Source organism: Eleutherodactylus coqui, chromosome 1 (genome assembly GCF_035609145.1).
Source record: "Eleutherodactylus coqui strain aEleCoq1 chromosome 1, aEleCoq1.hap1, whole genome shotgun sequence".
NCBI lineage: Eukaryota > Metazoa > Chordata > Amphibia > Anura > Eleutherodactylidae > Eleutherodactylus > Eleutherodactylus coqui.
In genome coordinates this window covers 387,482,487-387,501,500 of record NC_089837.1, presented here as the reverse complement: position 1 = coordinate 387,501,500, position 19,014 = coordinate 387,482,487, and the positions used below count along the sequence as shown (strand labels likewise).

Sequence of the window (19,014 nt, the reverse complement as noted above, 5' to 3'; positions counted from 1 at the left end):
AATCCACAGATCTTGTTTTATATATGTCTGTAAAGACTATAATCCTATTTCCACTGCAATGAAGGGGAATCTGTCACAGACTGTTCCAAAGTGTGTGTTTATAGTGTACAATATATGTTCAAACATATATTTATATATATATATATATATATATATATATATATATATATATATATATATATATATATATATATATATATATATATATATATATATATATATATATGTATGTGTGTGTTTGAGAGAGAAAGAAACATTATCTATCTATCTGGTTAAATAAAGGACTGCATAATGTATTTGATATGTTCTCAGAGTTACCATCTTGATTTCCATTTTTGAATTGAATGTATTGGTTGCAATAATTAACATGTAACTAAGAGATGCATCATTTTTAATTCCATGATATTAACATGCTGCACTTGAAGAACATAGTATATTTGCTTGAGATAATGATGAAGAGAGAGAGAGAGAGAATGAGAGTCGAATTATCTACCTAAGTGGATAAAGAGTTTACAGAGGTGTTGAGTCAGGAGTATTAGTTCCTCACCTGTCATTTAGCTATCTCTTCTAATAAGACATTCTTATATTATATCACACACGATCTGGATTACTATTTTACGTCTGAGGTGATTTCCATTGCACATTGACTGTTTTTTTCTAATATTTTTGTATTTATGTTTTTTAGAACCGTTCAAAGCTACAAACTGTTTGGCCTATTATTTTCTCATGCACAGTTTCATGGACAAGGAATACCCTATTCAAGACCTTAGTCTATAATTCTACTTCGATCAAAGGGATTTTGCTAAGCCTGGAAGCACTGGATGCAGAGGGCAGATCTTCCTTTCAGTCAAGATTGTCTTTCTGTAGCTACCAAGTGGTTCATGTTTGGTTCAGGAGACTAAACAATCAAAGATGGATTTTGGGGCACTAGAAACTGTGGTAGCCAATTCTGCGTATATCACTGCACGTGGCAGCTTTGATGGGGGCTTCAACCCTCAAATTACTCGGAACAAGAAGTTTCGTGCCAAGCTAAAGCTACCTCCCCTCTCAGAGTGTGAACATCTGAAGAATCAGCTTGATCTGGAATATGAAAATATTTGTGAAAAGCAGCCCATTGGCAAGAAGTTGTTCCAGGAGTTTTTGGGAACAGTTGAACAATTTGTTCCTGCATTGGATATCTGGGTTGATATTGAGGATTATGATGTAGCTGAGGATGAAGATCGTTTGGGGAAAGCCAAGAAAATTATTAGCAAATATCTTGAAAGCAACTCTAAGCAATATTGCTCCTATTTAGATGAAAAGACTATTGCTCCAGTGGTGGAAGCAAGCAACAAGGTCCCTGATGGACTCTTTAAACCATTGCTTCAGCTTACTTTAAGTTATTTAAAGGAAAATGCATTTCAACAATACCTGGAAAGCACACATTTTTCAAGATTCCTTCAGTGGAAATGGCTAGAATCTCAGCCTGTTGGACATGAATGGTTTATGGACTTTAGAATTCTTGGGAAAGGTGGATTTGGGGAAGTGTCGGCTTCACAAATGAGGGCAACCGGTAAAATGTATGCTTGTAAGAAACTCAACAAGAAACGCCTGAAGAAGAGGAAGGGATTTGAAGTAAGCATTTGATTCTTCATAACTAGTCAATATGATCAACTTTCCACTTTTGTAACTTTAGCAGATTTGAAGGCAAGCGTTTTGGAGTACCATGATTGGCTAAAGGTCATATGACCAGATTACTTGATAGGCTTAGATGTTTGAAGGTCATGGTTAATCACATTTAACCTAATGTTTTTGTGCTTCTTCCAACAGAAATGTAGTTAAACATAAATATTGCTGGGCCTATCAAAATTTGTGGTGCTAACTTCCATATTTTGGGGTGTATTTATTTCATTTATGGTAATACCACCCTGTTTATTTCAAGATATGGATTTACATTAGATGTTGTTTATTTTTTATGCAGATATCTATCTATCTATCTGAAAATTTTTAACACAAGGATACAATTTCATTGGGTTTGCATAAAGGGCATGTAAGAGAAGCAAAAACATGCTTTGTAGTTTACTTTTTATACATGGTATAAGATAACATTTTAGTGATATAAGGCATTAATTTAACTTTTACAAATGTACCTATAAGTATAGAAGTATTAAAAAGTGGACCCATAAGAAAAATAAATATAAAAGATTGGAATATATGCAGTATGAAATACATTATATACTCATGAGGTGTTCTTATAGTTAAAGTAGTGATAAGAATGCAGTATCAAAAACTCTCTTGTGCTAAACATCAAATTCTATATTTGCAGTTTTTCGAAACACATCTCTGGGACTTTCTAGTTATGAACAGGTTTTGTTGCGCAAGCCTTATTGCGTTAGTGTAGCAATTATATAGAATGCAATATTTCATGCTGAAGCGCTATTGCGACTAAGGTCATTGAGGCCAATGATTTTGTGAGAAAGCATATGTAACAAAATCATTTTGCATGCATTATACACACATTATGTTATACCAAAAACTTGTACAAAGAGTCAAAAAGTTAAAAAATAATCTCTTGTCACATTAGAGTTCTAAATGTTACTTATTCTCTTTATTAGTCTGCCCCTTTTTGCCTATTTGCATGGCTCCTTTTCCACATCCTATGGCCTTGACCCTGTATTTAACTGTACATAATAATATATGATTGTACTGTACTTTTCCAAAGTATAAATACAAAAATATTAAATTAACCCAAAATAATTAAATGCTTTAAAAAAACATTTAAACTCTTGAACATTGCAGACATTTTACCATTATTTCCTCCAAGTTTTGGCCTCATAATGTTGTGACAGTAAATGAGTCTTTCCCCATACAGTATCATGGATAAGATATCCAGTTACAAGATGAAACACACCTTTAGACACAGTTATCAGAGGTAGAGGTAGGATCCAAGACATCAGAATATCAATTGCTTATCTTTATTCATCCATCAGAGCTTTAAAAATACAGTGACTTATCAGTTTCACAAGACTTTTCTCAAGTCATTTACACATTACAACTTAGCTATTTCTTTGATGCTCTCATGGATCAATACAGATGATCAATCCATATTCGTATGCTTTTATTCCTGCTACAATCATCAAAGAAGTAAGCAAGCGAATTTAAAATATTTAACTTTTTGGTACTGCAAGGTATCAAGAGTCAATTAAAATTGATGGGGCACTAAGGCTTATCAGTTTTATGTATCGTCATTTGATTTCCATTTTGGTGCGCCTTCATTTTAGTAGTATTGCACTTTGATTAATTTAGCTTTGACTTACCACACATGCAATTTTTTCATGAAGAAAAAGAAAAAGCCACATCTAGAGAATGCAGCATTTTGAAAATACCATGGACGCAAAAACAACAAACGAAAGGAAAAATGTCATGAAAAAATGCTTATGGAATGTTTTATATCTTCCCAGAGACTTACAGCCAACATCTAGCGACTGTGGCTTTTCTTGCAAAAATGCTGGGAAAAAATGCAACTTTTTCCTAAAAACACTATTTGGGAAACCACTCAAAGGAAACACACATCAGGTTGTTAAGACAAAGTATAACTGTACCTTGAGTGTTAAAAAGGGTGAGCTTTGCACCCTTAAGAGCCCTTTTAGAGAATCATATTTTTAGATTCATGTCGAGGGGACTGTGATATGGAGCTAATATGAACCTATGAAGCTATTCACAGCGCCATAATTTTTACAGTCGATTTTCAAACACGCAGCACACTCTATTTTTTGCGTATTTGCCTCCGTATTTATAGTCTTTTCTATTTGATAATTATGGATCAGTTTTTTTTACCAATAGAATATAATAAAAATACAAATATGGATAAAAAAGTGATGACATATGGATGTAATGTCTTAAGGATGTATACTCTCATCGAAAACTAGCCTAAGAGAAAATCTTATTTTTAAATGACTTCTTTTTTATGGTTTTGTTGGTGGAAATAAAATAATTGACATTTTGTAAGTGAAAATTTAAACTACATCACATGCTTATTTAGTGCATCTTGTTAACAAGACCGATCATCATGTCAATCTCAATGATTGGCCCTCGTTCAACATTGATATCAGCCTCTTTAAAAGGGCCCATTCAGTAGGTCCATCAAGTAATGTATGGCTGTAAAATTCTTGTTTGAAGGGACAAAATAAAACAGAACACTGTATTGTACTTTTCACATCTTCTAGCATCTGCACCTTTCTCCTTATCCCTTCTAAGTGTCCTTCTCCTATTTCCACAGCTCTGTGAATGCCGAATTAACACATAAATATCTATAACATATACATTGATACACACTGTTCCATGTAGCTATATGCACATTTTCTTTTACCAGGTGCCCTTTTCCAAAGCCACCTATTGTGACTGTAGGTTGAATTTGTTTTATTTTCTGTGTCTTTCATTTATTCACGATTACACTTAGACTGGCAGCATTTTTATGCATATTGAATTGCGTATATTTATGTGTGCGCACGTTTTTTATGCGTATGCTTACATATGTACTGCATATTTTACATGTTCAAAAACAAACACAAGTGAGGAACGATGTCAGAAGTTGCCCAACCCCATGGAAACACCTCAAATGATCACACAGGTGCCATTTTCTTGTGCTTTTCTGTATTGGTGAGAATTATCGGTGAACTGAGAAACATGTCTTCACTAGAGGATGAGGCTCTCTTGGTTTGGCTGGTCATTCCTGTTTTGCACAGCCATGTCCAATGCATCAGAGCAATGAGTTTGCCCATATCAAGAGTAGCCATAGTAATATTATGGCCTCCAATATCCAAAGACGATAGCTTAGATAGGTGTGGTGGTCCTTAGAGGCTCCTGCACTGTTTGTCTATAACTTCCTGCTTTCTTGTAATTTCCTTCACATGTCTCCAAGTAACTTAAAAACGTAAAAAACGCTGCAAATACGTGAAAAAAAAAGAACATGCTGCGTTATTTAGGTGTGTAACATACACATTAAATATATGCGAGTGTGAGTAGAACAATGAAAAGCAATGGACTTTTGTTGACGCCATTTCACACATATTATACCTGCATACATTTACGCCTAAAACGCAATGAAAATACAGTTGTGTGAGCCCGGCCTTACATTAATTCAATTATACAATTTAGGACCATGATGCTTTGCAGCTGGGAAACAGCATTCAAACTTCTTCTATACTGTACTATCTATCTGGCTTAAAAGAACTCATTATTCAAGTCGAGACAGAAAGTGAGTGCATGGAAACATCAGCTCAATATGCCTGATACCCATAAGCACTCTTTGTTTCCTGCATAGTTCTCCAAATAGATCAACAATATTGAGTTGCCGCTTCTATATTACATCTTCATCAGTTATTAAATCTGACCAATGCTTGCACTGCCCTGTCATGCAAATGATTAAATGACACTAGTCTAATCCTAAAAGCAAAACTGAATGTACTGTACCAGCAGATGTAAAGTCCCTGCCAACAGCATCTGACCTAGTTAGAGTATTAGTGAGCCCAGAGGAACATAGGTCACATTGATGGATACTGTTCTGCTTGTGTTATATGTCCATTTCTTTATATATATGGATAATACATAAAAATGCATTAAAATATGGTTTTACCATCTGCATCCAATAACAAAAATAATACATAAACATATAATACATTAACCTCATTTTTATTGTACATGGAATGCTTTGCATTGTAAAGTAATAAAGAAGTTTTCAAAAGAGAAAACATTGTATCACAAATGATCACGGCCTAGTTGGGTCTCAGCAAACTACGGTAGTATCTTGAAAATCCTGAATAACTGATACATAAAGTATATAAGAAATTGTATAACCTTTCATTTCTTTATATGCTTTAAAAGTCCCCCATTTTAAGTATAACTTGTATTGCCATGTCTGTAAAAGGCTGAATTGGTGTATCCTAAGGCCTCCTGCCCACGGCCGGGTCGGATTCCGACTGCAAATTATCACAGCGGAATCAGACCTGTGACCCCCAGAGACCGTCTATTCACCTGTCCGGATACGCCGCAAGTGTCTCAACCGACGCGCATGCGCAGTGCAGCACGTGATGGGATGGCGCTTGGCTATGATGCGGATTTCCGCGATACTTCCGCACTACTCACTGGGGATGTATGACAGGACAGACGGCTTCCATTGCAGTCAATGGAAGCCATCCGTGCGATTTTCTGCACAGAATAGAACATACTGCGATTCTCCTCCGCGGTTGATTTCTGCTCATGGGCAAGGGGCAATCTTTTAACCTAGCACAGTGGTGGCGAACCTATGGCACTCGTGCCAGAGGCTGTATGCAGAGCCCTCCCTGCTGGCAGGGCCTGGCCAGCTGCCCCGGCATAGAGGACAGCAGCGAGGCAGGGAGCGCTGGGACAGAGGACAGCGCCGACCCTGGGAGCTGCAGAGACTGAGGCGCAGGAGAAGAGCGCACCATAACTGTGAGTGAGTGGAGAGGGGACCGTTGTGGGGTGTCAGTGTGCTGCTGAGGGGGTGTCAGTGTGACGCTGGGGGCTGCTAGGGGGTGTTGCTGTTACGCTGGGGAGTGCTGGGGGGTCTCCCTGTTATGTTGGGGGACGATGGGGGGTGTCGCTGTTACGGTGGGGGCCGCTGGGGGGGTGTCGCTGTTACGCTGGGGGGTGTCGCTGTTACGCTGGGGGCCACTGGGGGAAGGGTCACTATTATCGCTGGAGTATGTTTACATGTGTCAGAAATGGGCAGGGCTTTTTCATAATAGACAGGGTGCAGATTTTGACTGCTTTTTAGATGCAGAAATGCTGCAGAATTTTCCACAGAAATTTCCGCTGAGGACATTCTGCAGTATTTCTGCATCCAAAAAGCAGTCAAAATCTGCACGCTGTCTATTTTGAAGCGGCCCTGTGCTTTATAGAACGACGGGGGTAAAACGTTGTGATAAGCCCTGCCCCCTGACAGGTTGGCACTTTGCGGTAAATAAGTGGGTTTTGGGTTGCAGTTTGGGCACTCGGTCTCTAAAAGGCTCTCCATCACTGACCTAGCATGTCTATGGACAGACATTGCTCCGTAACTCATGGCGGGCATCTTGCCGTGAATTCCGCAGCGATTATCCGTCTGTGGGCGTTCGGCCTAAGTCTGCAGTGCTATCTGCACATGTCATGCCTACATATGCTTTAGAATTTGTCTTTTATTGTATCATGTATGTTACATATAAAAACATGTTTATATTCTATGCACTCCTTGATTTTTTTTCTCACATTTGTCCATCCTGTATTTAACCACTTAGTGATGGCCCCATTGTCTTTTTACATCCTGGCTTTGTGGGCTTTAATCCTCAGGGACGTAAAAACATGCATTCTCTGAGGATTAAAGCCGCGGGGCCAGTAGACATGATAGCTGCATGCTGACGGCTACCAGAGATAGCTGACAACCTGGAGCTGTCATTGGGGGCCAAGGGTAGCGTCCCCTAGTCATGCAATCGGTGTTATCCAATGGATAATGCCGATCACATTGAAGTGAATAGAAAGTGAAAAAAAGTTAAAGTTTTAGCTTCCCTCATGGATTGGATTCGTGAGGGGAGCTAAGAGTACTCACCCCAGTCTTCCGCGATGCCCTTCGGCATTGTGGTGTTTAAGGACCTGACGCCGGCGTCTGCACATGTGCACCAGACGTCATTACGTCACACGCATGCACAGAAGGCCGGGAGGCCCAGGAAATTTAAAATCACCCTGCTCCCGGCTAGTATGAGTAGCCGAGAGCAGGGTGATGACAATGGGCACCACTGCATGCAGTTCCCAGTCACATGATCGCTGTTATCCTATGGATCATATCCGTGAGGGGAGATGAAATTATATACTTAAGGCCCCCGGATTTATCCACGGATCTTACCCCGGCTTCCGCGCCCGTCGCCAAAATGGCAGACGCTTGCGCAGAAGCCGTGGATTGCTGGGGTAATTTAAAATCTCCATGCTCCTGGCTACCAAATGTAACCGAGGGCCTAGAAATGTAACGGGGGGCTGCGGTACACGGTTCTTGGTCACGTGATCACCGGTATTCAATGGATAACAGCGATCACGTAAAAGTAAAAAAAAGTTGAAATTTTACCTCTTGACATGGATCACATCTATGAGGGGAGGTGAAATAACTTACCTAAAGGCTCCGGCAATGTCCCCCCGACGTGATCCTTATCCGCGGACCCCTCCCCAGCTTCGGCGCAAGCGTCTGTCACCAGAATGACGGCCACAAGCACAGATGCTGGGAAGGGCCCGGGAAATGTAAAATCTGCTTGTTTCTGGCTACTAAAGGTAGCAGAGAGCCTGGAGCAGTGACCAAGGTCCGCTGTAAGCAGTTTCCGGTCACGTGATCGCCATTATCCAATGGAAAATGGCAATTGCATAAAAGTTAAAACACAGTTGAAGTTTAATGCTCCTTTCGGTTCTTGTCCCATTGTGCATGTAGACAGAAGATTAGGGCCACAATTGGTATGTTTCTGAACACAGGACAAATAGGGGTATCCATTTTGGGGTGAAAGTCTTCATTCATATGTGTGCTGTACAAAAAAAACAGTTTTTAAAATGACACAATTGCCAAAAAAATGAAAATCGTAATTTTTTCCCTTCTGCTTTGCTTAGATTAATTCAAAAACTGTGGGGTCAAAATACGCAGTACACCCTTAGGTGAATTCATTAAGGCATTTAGTTTTTAAAATGGGGTCATTTGTGAGGTTACTCCCTCATTTTGGCCGTTTAAGGGCTCTACAAGTGGGCACCTTCAAGCGAAATGTCTGTTCTGAAAAACACTGTCTGCTCCTTTCGGTTTGGGTCCCATTGTGCATACAGACAGAAGTTTAGGGCCGCGATGGGTATGTTTCTGAACACAGGACAAACAGGGGTATCCATTTTGGGGTGTAAATGCTCATTTCCATGTGCACTATGAATAAAAATATGTCTTTTAAAGTGCACATTTGCAAAAATATGAAATTTTATTTTTTTTCCCTCCAAATTGCATTAACTCCTGAAAAAAACTGTGGGGTCAAAATACTCCTGGCAGCCCTCAGTGAATATACTAAAGGGTGTAGTTTTTAAAATGGGGTCATTTGTGGGGGTATCTATCATTTTGACACCTATGAGCCTTTGTAATCTTGGCTTGGTGTAGGAAAACAAAATGTTCCTCAAAATGTTGATAAGTAATGTTAAATTTGTACGTCTCCTAAATGGTTAAAAAAAAACTAAAGTGTTTCAAATGTGCATCCAGAATAAAGTAAGCAAATGGAAATATATATCTTATCAAAAATGTGTACAGTATGTTTGCACATATTTGAGATATTACAGTAGAAAATGTGAAAAAATAACAATTTTTTCCAAATTTTCCACACAAATTTTATTGGTCTGTTTGTACCACCTAAATGAGGTATAACATGTGGCGAAAAAACAATGTCAGAATCACTTGGATATGCAAAACTTTTACGGAGTTATTCTAAGTTAAAGTGACACATGTCAGATTTCCGAAATTTGGCTCCACCACTAAGGCGTAAACAGGCTTGGTCACTAAGGGATTAAAAGACAATATTTAATTCAGACACTTTTCACTCTCTTCTGTTTATATGTAAAGAGACTCTGTCAGTAGTTTTGCCAATGCAAAACTTATCTCAGTGCTAGTTTGGGGCAGGGGAGAGGTGTAAATGTACCTAAATGTATCTCTGTGAATGCTTTTAGGGTCCCCAGTAGTAAAAAATGAGCTTTGATGCCATTGCCATGAGTGCTTTATAGGTGGGACTTCTTACTCAAGTGCTGTCTTTTTTGTCCAATGAGCTGCTCCACAGCTTTGATTGACAGCAGTAACAGTCTTCTGGTTGGACACTCCAGCGGTCAATCAGACATGTAGAGTAGCTCATTAAACTGTGGGCAGAGCACTTGAGTGAGAAGTCCCACCTCCAATGTGAATATGACAGTGGAATCAAAGTTCATTTTCTGACTACTGGGGATCCAAAAAGCATCCACAGAGGTACATTTACACCCCTCTTCCCTGCCCTAAATGGTGCTGTTAGAGGTTTTGCATCACAAAAACTGCTGACAGTCTCCCATTAAGCAGTTACCATTACAGCACATCCCAAGATCTTTCTCTCCTTGGTCTCATAAATAAGCCTTATGAATGTGTACCCACGGATACTAAATTACTCCTGAACTGTATGTTGTTGATAAGCCATTAAAGTTGTTATCCAAGTTCTGAAATATGATGTCAATATCTGTCACTGATGATAAGTATATATTTAATTTGTGCACAGCGTCATTTATTATCATGTGGCATTCTGAAACTCAGCAACAGTCTGTGACTATTTCATTAAAGGAACACTTTGAGCAAAACGTATACACTGTATTCTGCTTAATGTAAGCCCTGAGGGGCTAATGTATGACTCAGTGATTTAAGTTGAGAGTACAGTTTCTCCTTGTAGAGAGTGACAAGTAGGTGTAGGGAGACTTATAGGCCAATGTAGTTAACCCCTAAGAAATCTGGTATAATGCCTCTGCAGTGCCACCTTTCAGGGATTTAAAGCACACCACATCCCTGGCCCTACCCTTGGCATAACATAGTATATCAGTTTTACTTGGAATGTTCCTTTTAATTATTCACTAGCTTATATACCCGGCATTGCCTATGTTTCCACTCGTATAGCACATTCCATGAGATTCTGTTTTAAATTTCTTGGCATGACAGGAGCTACACGTTTGGTCTATTCATCCAATAAGAACATTCAGATATTGATAGCACACCTTGTGAGGTCATATTGAAAACCTTCCAGCAACAAAATTGGAAAGTCTTCTTTTTGACGTCAGGCTTTACACTGTTTTGTGGTCTCTGTAGCCCTTGATACCCTGGCTTTTTCCTGCTCATTCTTAGGTCTTTGATCACGTTGTTTACTTGTCTCACTTGATCATAGTAATTTTACTTTCTTTGCTTTCGGCTGGACTTGTCCAATAGGTTTATTTTTTTTTTTCAGAGGTATTCCAGATCGACCATACGTCTGAATTATTCACCATGCTGAATCACAAAGCATCCCCTTTTACCATACATGTGCTCTAATTGGTGGCTATGAGCAACAAACAGTTTAAACACCCTCTTCCCCAGTATTTTAAGTTGGTCATAAAGAGTATGTGTGCCAAGTTTGGTTGACATCATCAAAGCATGTAGGAGCCTATGAATAACAAACACATTTTTAGGACAAAATAACCCCAAATTCTCTTTTGTGTTTATAGGGTGCCATGGTGGAAAAAAAGATTCTGGCTAAGGTGCATAGTAGATTTATTGTTTCTCTGGCATATGCATACCAAACAAAGAATGAAGCCTGCTTAGTTATGACGATAATGAATGGAGGTGATCTACGGTAAGTTATCATAACAATGATATTGTATGACTTAAAGTTATACTACCTGAAAAATCAGCACTTCCATAGTTAAAGGGTTTTTTCTACGTTGAGACATGTCCTAAAATGTAATGAGTTGGTGCCTGTGAGCTGGAACCCTTGATAATTCTGAGTACAGGGTCAATCATTCCATATTTTCAGTGGATAGGTGGCCTTGAATGCCTAGTTACTTTCCAATTAATAGAATGAAACTTGAAGGGAAACCTTTACTAGCTTCCAGTTGCCTGAACCATGGGCAGCATGAAAACTAGGCAGGCACTAACTGTACAGGGCGGTAGCGAGCATATAAATGGTGTAACCGCACATCCCTGTAATGTGGCTACCTATCTGGACTTTATGCTTTGGGCGGCATGAAGCTAGTGACATGTTTCCTTTACCATGGTTGTCCGAATGGTATTTTAAAATAAGCAGGCCTTATATTGGGAGTCTCCAAAAACATTTACACATCAGTAGATAAAAATTTTATACTTGTATTTTCAATGCCAAATAGCAAAAATGTGCCACATATTGTACATTTTGTATTCACTGTTACATCTAAACTCTTCAGACACTGTACATAGTCTAAACACGAATGTGTCTTTCTACTCAGAGATGAGGGAAATTTTGAATGAGACATTCGGGGCTACCAGAGTTTAGGAATCACCATTAATGCTAGTTGTACCTAGTTTAATGAGTGCTAGAGAATGGAGGGAAGCACAGGAACTGGAAGAAGTGAGTATGTGATGTGACCACCCTTCTAGGAATTTTTCTGTAAGTCTGGAAAGAAGTGCTACGTGTGTCTCTAACCTGAGACAGAACAATATCAATTTACTTGGACGATTTGAAGCTAAAAGAAGTTTTGTAGATATTTCCCCCGACTCCACACAAAAACACACATGCTCAGCTTTGTCAGACCTGCCTAGATTATCCCTCTGCAGGAGCAAAGGATACAGCATGTTGAAATTCAGCATGCACAAGAATTCTTTTTCCAAACTACTGACATGAAAGGAAAGTTGGAACATCCTTATACACATTAAATGGTTGACTGGTTCTGTCAAAGCTGATGGGCATCATTAGGCAAAACAACTTTTGACTGGTTTTCCAGATTGTATTCCATTTATTGTTCATGTTATTTTCATGTAAGAAACTAACAACTGGAAGGCAGTGAGGCGAGTTTATGAAAACTGTCTTACAAAAACTTCTGTACTATAATTGGTTGTTATGTGCAGCAGACATTGTTAACGCTTTTATGAATTTTCTCTAAACCTGTCAAATTTTTGATCCATCATTCTGGATTTTTTGGCTGCTAGTAAACCATAACTTTATGATACTACTATCTGATAATGATTCTCCCGACTGCACTCGACAAAGTGTGATTATGCATAATCATAAATGCATGTAGTATTGGCCAAAAGTACAGTTGGATGACTGACTAGTTATCCCTCTGTCAGATTGTTTAAATCTCATATCTTTGGCCCACTTAAAGGGGACCTGTCAACTCTCAATTTTTAGTAAATACATGTATTTGCTATGAAACAATTATAGAACATCTTTTTCTAGAACTTTGCATTGTGTTGTTCCTCTATCATTCCTCCCGAAAATGTAGGAATAAATTGACAACTGTAAAAGTGAATCCTCTCAGCCACAATCGTTTTTTCCTGGTTTGATTTCCAAGTCACAGTTCTTATAATACTCATTTGTTTGGCGGTAGGTGTGGTTTATTGAAGAACTCAAAGTAAAATCAAGAAAATAGCTAGTGGTCATCAATGAACTAGCAGTCCGGATACTACAAGCCAGAGGCTGAGATAGAACCATGGTCAAGAGTTCAGAATTTGATACTAGGAATGGAACCACAGGAATCTGGGGACAAATCCAAAAGGCAATACATGGATGCAATCTAGGGCCAAGACTGAGGTCACATTCAGGGCCAGGATCAGGAGTCAAGGATATACCTTGATCTGCATTCAATGTGCAGAAGCAAGAGTCCCCTTAAAATAGGCTGCCAGGGCTTGACAACATTTTTGATGGAGACATGGGTGGAGACATGGGTTGGCCGGCATTACTGACAGGTAATGCAGAGGTCATGCCCACATCTTCCTATTGGGTAGCGCACACATCAATCACGCAGGAGCTGTGCACTGGTGATGGCACAGCAGTGGTAGAAGCAGTATCACCCCCATCATCATTTACTGCACCTCCGGGGATTACTAAGTGGGAAGATGGGGAGTCTGTTCCAGCTTTTTCTGCACATTATGCTTGCCCTCTTAATCTGCTCCGTGTTATGTGAGCCATGTGCTGCCACTGACCTCCATGTGTCTGTGGTGCCAGCGCTTGTCATCTGCTCTGCGCTAGGTGAGCCGGCGCTCTTCATTTTTGTGCTGCCGCTGCCCTCCCGGTGTGTCCAGTGCCACCACTCATCATCTGCTGCCGTCGCTCTTCATCTGCCATGCCTGTTGGATGAGCCATGTGCTACTGCTGCCCTCCCGGTGTCTCCGGCATTGGGACAAACGTTTCCCCCAACACAGTATGTCTCCATTGATTGATGTGTGTGGGAGCCGCAGCCAATCAGGAGCTGTGGGCATGACCAGGACGTTAACTCGAGCTGAGCCCGGCTACAGCTACACTTCCGTTGGCGACATATTACACTAATAACGCCTTGGCAACTAGATGCTGCATTCTAGGCATAGCAGGAGAAACATGGTTCATTCCCACAGGGCGAAGTCATATGAGAGAGGAGGTCACTAGAGTGGAGGATGGATTCGATTCCCTTGCAACAGCAAGTGACGATCCGCTGGAGCTATAGCTGCCCATGAGGACTTGCCGCCAGAATCGGATGATCTGCAGTAGAACCTCAACTAACGTCATTAATCCGTCCGGAAGCAATGGACTTTAGTAGAAATCAATGTTAGTTGAGGACATTATTTCCATAGGAATTAATGTAAATCCAATTTATTGGTTCTAGACGTCCCAAAAAACACACCAAACCCCATTTAATAGAGAATAACTCTGGTCTTTAATACCAAAGACAATAACAATAACAATACTGCATGAATATAAAATACAACTGTAAAGAATAAATTAACATTGCAAGGGACATCATTATAACAGTAGGTATCACTGTGTTATCTGTGGTTTGACCTAGGACTGCAGAGACATCATTAGCAGTACGTATCACTGTGTTATCTGTGCTTTGACATAGGACTGCAGTATTTATTTGCAAACGTTTGTTTACTGTACTGTACTCATCTGTACAGTACTTACATTTTGCAGTACAGTGGGGATTCAGGAGGCAGGCAGTGTTCAGCCGACACTTTGGAGATTCAGTTGCTGTACTGTATCAGGAGGCAGGCAGACACAGCAACGTTCAGCCGGCACTGTGCACTGTGGAGAGGGGAGGGGGAGGAGTAGGCGCGACCTGATGCAGGAGAAGCGGGAAGTGACCGACATCAGCTGCTCGCCGAGCGGCACCTGGGGTCATGGAGCGGTCAGCGCCCTTATCTGAGGAATTCAACTTTATTTGAGGGATCGCCGCTTCCCTGACACATCGACTTTAGTTGAAAACAGCTTTACTTAACAGCAATACTACTCAAGAGTTTACTGTATATTCCTATAAAATAAAAGTTTGTTTAGTGTATTTTAATATATTTAATATAAATATTATCCCCATTTTCTGTCTATAAGTATCATATTATGTCACCCCTCAGCTCTAGTTATTTGTTACATACTTACTTTGTTTTTGATCTTGTTCTTATATGGTTTGTAATTAATAACCTTTATTTAAAACTTGACATTAGGTTTCACATTTACAATGTTGATGAGGACAATCCAGGCATAGATGAACCCAGAGCATGCTTTTATACTGCACAGATTATATGTGGGATGGAACATTTACACCAAAACAGAATCATCTATCGTGACCTCAAACCCGAAAATGTGCTACTGGACAATGATGGTATGTATGCTTATCTTAGAAGCTTTTTAAGTCAGGCAATCAAGGTAAATTAGGCCAATAACCCCAAAGAATGTGTAGCAACTGACAATGTGTACATTTCTATATATTGCCTACACAAGAAGTATAAGGTATTTAACCGAATTCTGAAATTAAAAAAAATCAAATGTAACATTTATGACTAGAAGACCAACCCAAATGTTGTGGATCAGCTACTGATAAAATAAGTACCTAGAAAATAAATTGCAGGGGACTATGTATTTCTATGAAGACTGGGAGACTAAAATAAAATAATATCTTCTTATCTGTTAAAAATGAAATGTATAGATTTCCTGGTCCTAGGAAAAAAAGGGAAGAAGAGGTCAGAAGCAGAGGTGGCTTATCTAAAATAGGAAACACAACACAGCATGGTAGACCAACAAGTACAGCATAGCTAAGCTTTATTTTAATAGATTTTTGTTGCAATGGTGAACAAATAAGATATCTTAAAGGGGTTAAAGAAAAAAAAAAAGTGTCTGGATACTGGACAACCCCACTTCAATAGGACCCCCAGCATTAAAACAATAGGCTAAAGTTTACTTACCCCTCCGTGGCTGCTGGAATGCAGCGCTGCAGCTCGCTGTGGTCCCGATGATTGTTGTGACATATGATGTCAAAGGAAATCAGGTGACTGCTGGAGCCATTTAGAGACTGCAGCATCATGTTCCTGACCACCTGGCATCATGGCGCTCAAGCTATGAGTATCGATGCCAGGAGAATGAGCAGTAATGCTGCATCTTCTTATTGGCTGCAGTGGTCACCTGATTCTCTGTGACATCATATGTCACAACAATTACTGGGACTGCAGTGCTAGATCTCGGTGACCGAGTAGGGGTAAGTATACTTTAGTTCATTGTTTTAATACTGGGGGTCCTATTAAAGTGGGTGAGGACCATATTTTATAAATGAATAAAATAAAAATATAAATAAAAAGAAAAATTGGATAAACAACTCTTTCTATTAGAGTCATCCAATAACCAGCTAGAGAGATGGCAAATCTCAAAAGTCCACCCTCACTGCCCAAGTGGAGTAGAATCTCGTAGACTCCCCCTCAAGATCAGAACACCTAATGATATATATCGAGTCTGGGAACATGGACAAGTGTGCCATCTTTGTGGTAAAATTGAGTGGGGATCTGCAAACTGCTTTATGTAGCCTGGAAATATCCTATCACAGAGGAGCTATAAGTGGGCATTCCCACCAGATATGTAACATAGAACCTGTATTCGACCAGCATGTCCAGCAATTGGTCTGATACTGAGGGGTACATTTTATATAGCTTAACAGGTGTTCTGTACAACTGTGATACTATTTTGAAATTGAGTACTTGTAATCTGCTTCATATATTCATCTTATAGGACAGTATGTAAGATTTGGACCAGAGCTCTCCAGGGAAAGATCTACCCAATGCCCTCTCCCACCTCTCCACCGATCTGAGCCTGAAGCCCTCCATCCGCTTCTCTAGTAACAACCCATAGACCAAAGAGATGACATGTTTAGGTGCTTAAGGGGGAATACATAATTTTTATGCCTAGATCCTACACTTGGGTTGATTTTAGGCATAAGAGTGTTGATGTAGCTGCATAACTGGATATATTGGAACCAAGCTCCTGTTGGCAAGTCAAACTCATCCTTTAGTTTTGAGCGAGTCAGCATACAAAAAAGGGCTCATTATATCTTGCACTTGGTGAAAGGCCACCAATGAAATGAACGGGATATAAGTGTGTGATAAGGGGGATGGTAATTGACAGCTTCACGCAAGTAGAGTGAGGGGACCAAGCAGCAAAATTATATGGCCCTGTTTAGTATGTCTGTTCCAAGTGTGTAATAACATTAATAGGAGGACTGAGGCTCCAATCTTCTCACAGTCCAATTCCTGGGGAATCCAGAATGCCCCTTGGATTTGAAAAGACTTTAGAAAATGCTCCACTGCCACGCAGAACTTGGTTGAAGAATGATGGAAAATAATCTAGAATGCAGTTGCCAATTTTTGCTTTGTACTACAGTTCTACGTTCTAGGCTGGGTTAGTATTTTATAGCTAAGAGATCCGCCAGACAAACTTGGGGATCAGCTTTTTGAGTTTCAGGAAATAATAGCAAAATCTCAAGGGATCATCTGGAAAATGTATAAGACTTTGGTAAGAATATCCATTTTTAGTGTATTAATTCTACCAAACCACGAGATTGGGAGTTTTTGCCATCCTTTAGTTGAAGTTCTAGAATTGATAGGAAGGGTTTATAGTTTAATTAAAAGCTTTGTTCATAACTAGCTGGAATATGAATTCCCAAATATTTTATAGAAGAATCTCTGCATCTAAAGGGGAATATTTCTTGAAGGTGTTTGGTTTCATTTAGAGGAATAGTAATATTTAGTATTTCTGATTTTTGTGAATTTACTTTAAAATGACTGAGTCTACCATAGCTGGTAAACTCTTGCTAGGGTCACACAGGGCGGATTTGTTGCGGTTTTGCTGCGTTTTTTCCGTTGCGGTTTTGACGCAGAAGAACTGCTTCTGCGGCAAAACCGCTTCAAAGGTTAATTTGAGCTTGCAGATTTTGCTGCGGATTTTCGTGCGGAAAAATCCACGAGCGTTTTTTTCCGCAGCGCTTTTTTACTTTTGTCGCGTATTTGTCGCGTATTTGGTGCGGTTTTGGCTGCTTCCATAGAGGTCTATGGACAAAAAAGCGCTGCGGAAACGACCAAAGAATGAACATGCTGCATCTTTTAAAACCGCGACGCAGTTGCATTTCCGCACTGCGGCTGTGCGGAAAAAATACGTCCTGTGAGAACAGCTTTTTGGCAAATCTCATTTGTGCTGCATTGCACTGCAAACGCAGCGGTTTTGCCGCAGTGCGGATATGCAACGGCAATCCGCTGCAAAACCGCGGCAAATCCGCCCTGTGTGACCCCAGCCTAAAATTACTGGGAGGCTAATTCTGGGGATTTGAACATAGATCAACCAATCATCTGCAGAGGGATAATTTATGTTTCTGGTTCCCTATGCTTATTCCTTGTATTGAGGTGTTGAGTCTGAGGGTGTTAACTAAGGACTACATCACTAGTATTTATAAATAAAGTGATGGAGCAATACTGTCTTATTCAATTTTTGATCATAAAAGAGGACGACAGGCAGCCATTAACCCGTACCTGTGATAATGAAAACAAAGATCTGGTACCGTGTTAGCCAGTAGAGCAAAATGTGATTGTTCTCAGCAAGAGAAACGACGTAATCTTGTAGATATGATACCTTTTAATGGCTAACAAAAATACATGATGTAATAATAGCGAGCTTCCGAACCAACGCAGGGTTCTTCTTCAGCCTTATGGATTGGATCTGAAGAGGCATGCATATTTATACATCCTTACAACATACATACTTATGACAAGGCACAGATATGGATGTGATTGGTTCGCACTTAAAAGGAATTCTGCAACAGCAAACAAACTTTTTTTGTCTAGGCACTGATAGCGGAGTGAAAGTTTTATGGTCCCTAAATTACTGTTGGAGGGGGAGAGGTCAGCAGGCTTGAATTGCTACAAGAGATACACAAACATTTTTAGCTAAACACTGATAAGGGAGTGAAAGTTTATGGTCCCTGAATTACTGTTGATGGGGGTCTTATCTGTATAATAAATGTCTT

General features: G+C 39.8%; 1 protein-coding gene across 1 annotated transcript in view; it reads left to right on the top strand.

Annotated features, from left to right (window-relative positions):
- Positions 1-912: 912 nt before the first annotated feature.
- GRK1 (G protein-coupled receptor kinase 1) overlaps positions 913-19,014 on the top strand; it is a 68,680-nt gene continuing 50,578 nt past the window's right edge. Inside the window, exons 1-3 of the mRNA XM_066592892.1 lie at positions 913-1,614; positions 11,239-11,366; positions 15,179-15,336. Of these exons, the coding sequence (XP_066448989.1) occupies positions 913-1,614; positions 11,239-11,366; positions 15,179-15,336 (988 nt within the window). The remainder of the gene's footprint in view (positions 1,615-11,238; positions 11,367-15,178; positions 15,337-19,014) is intronic.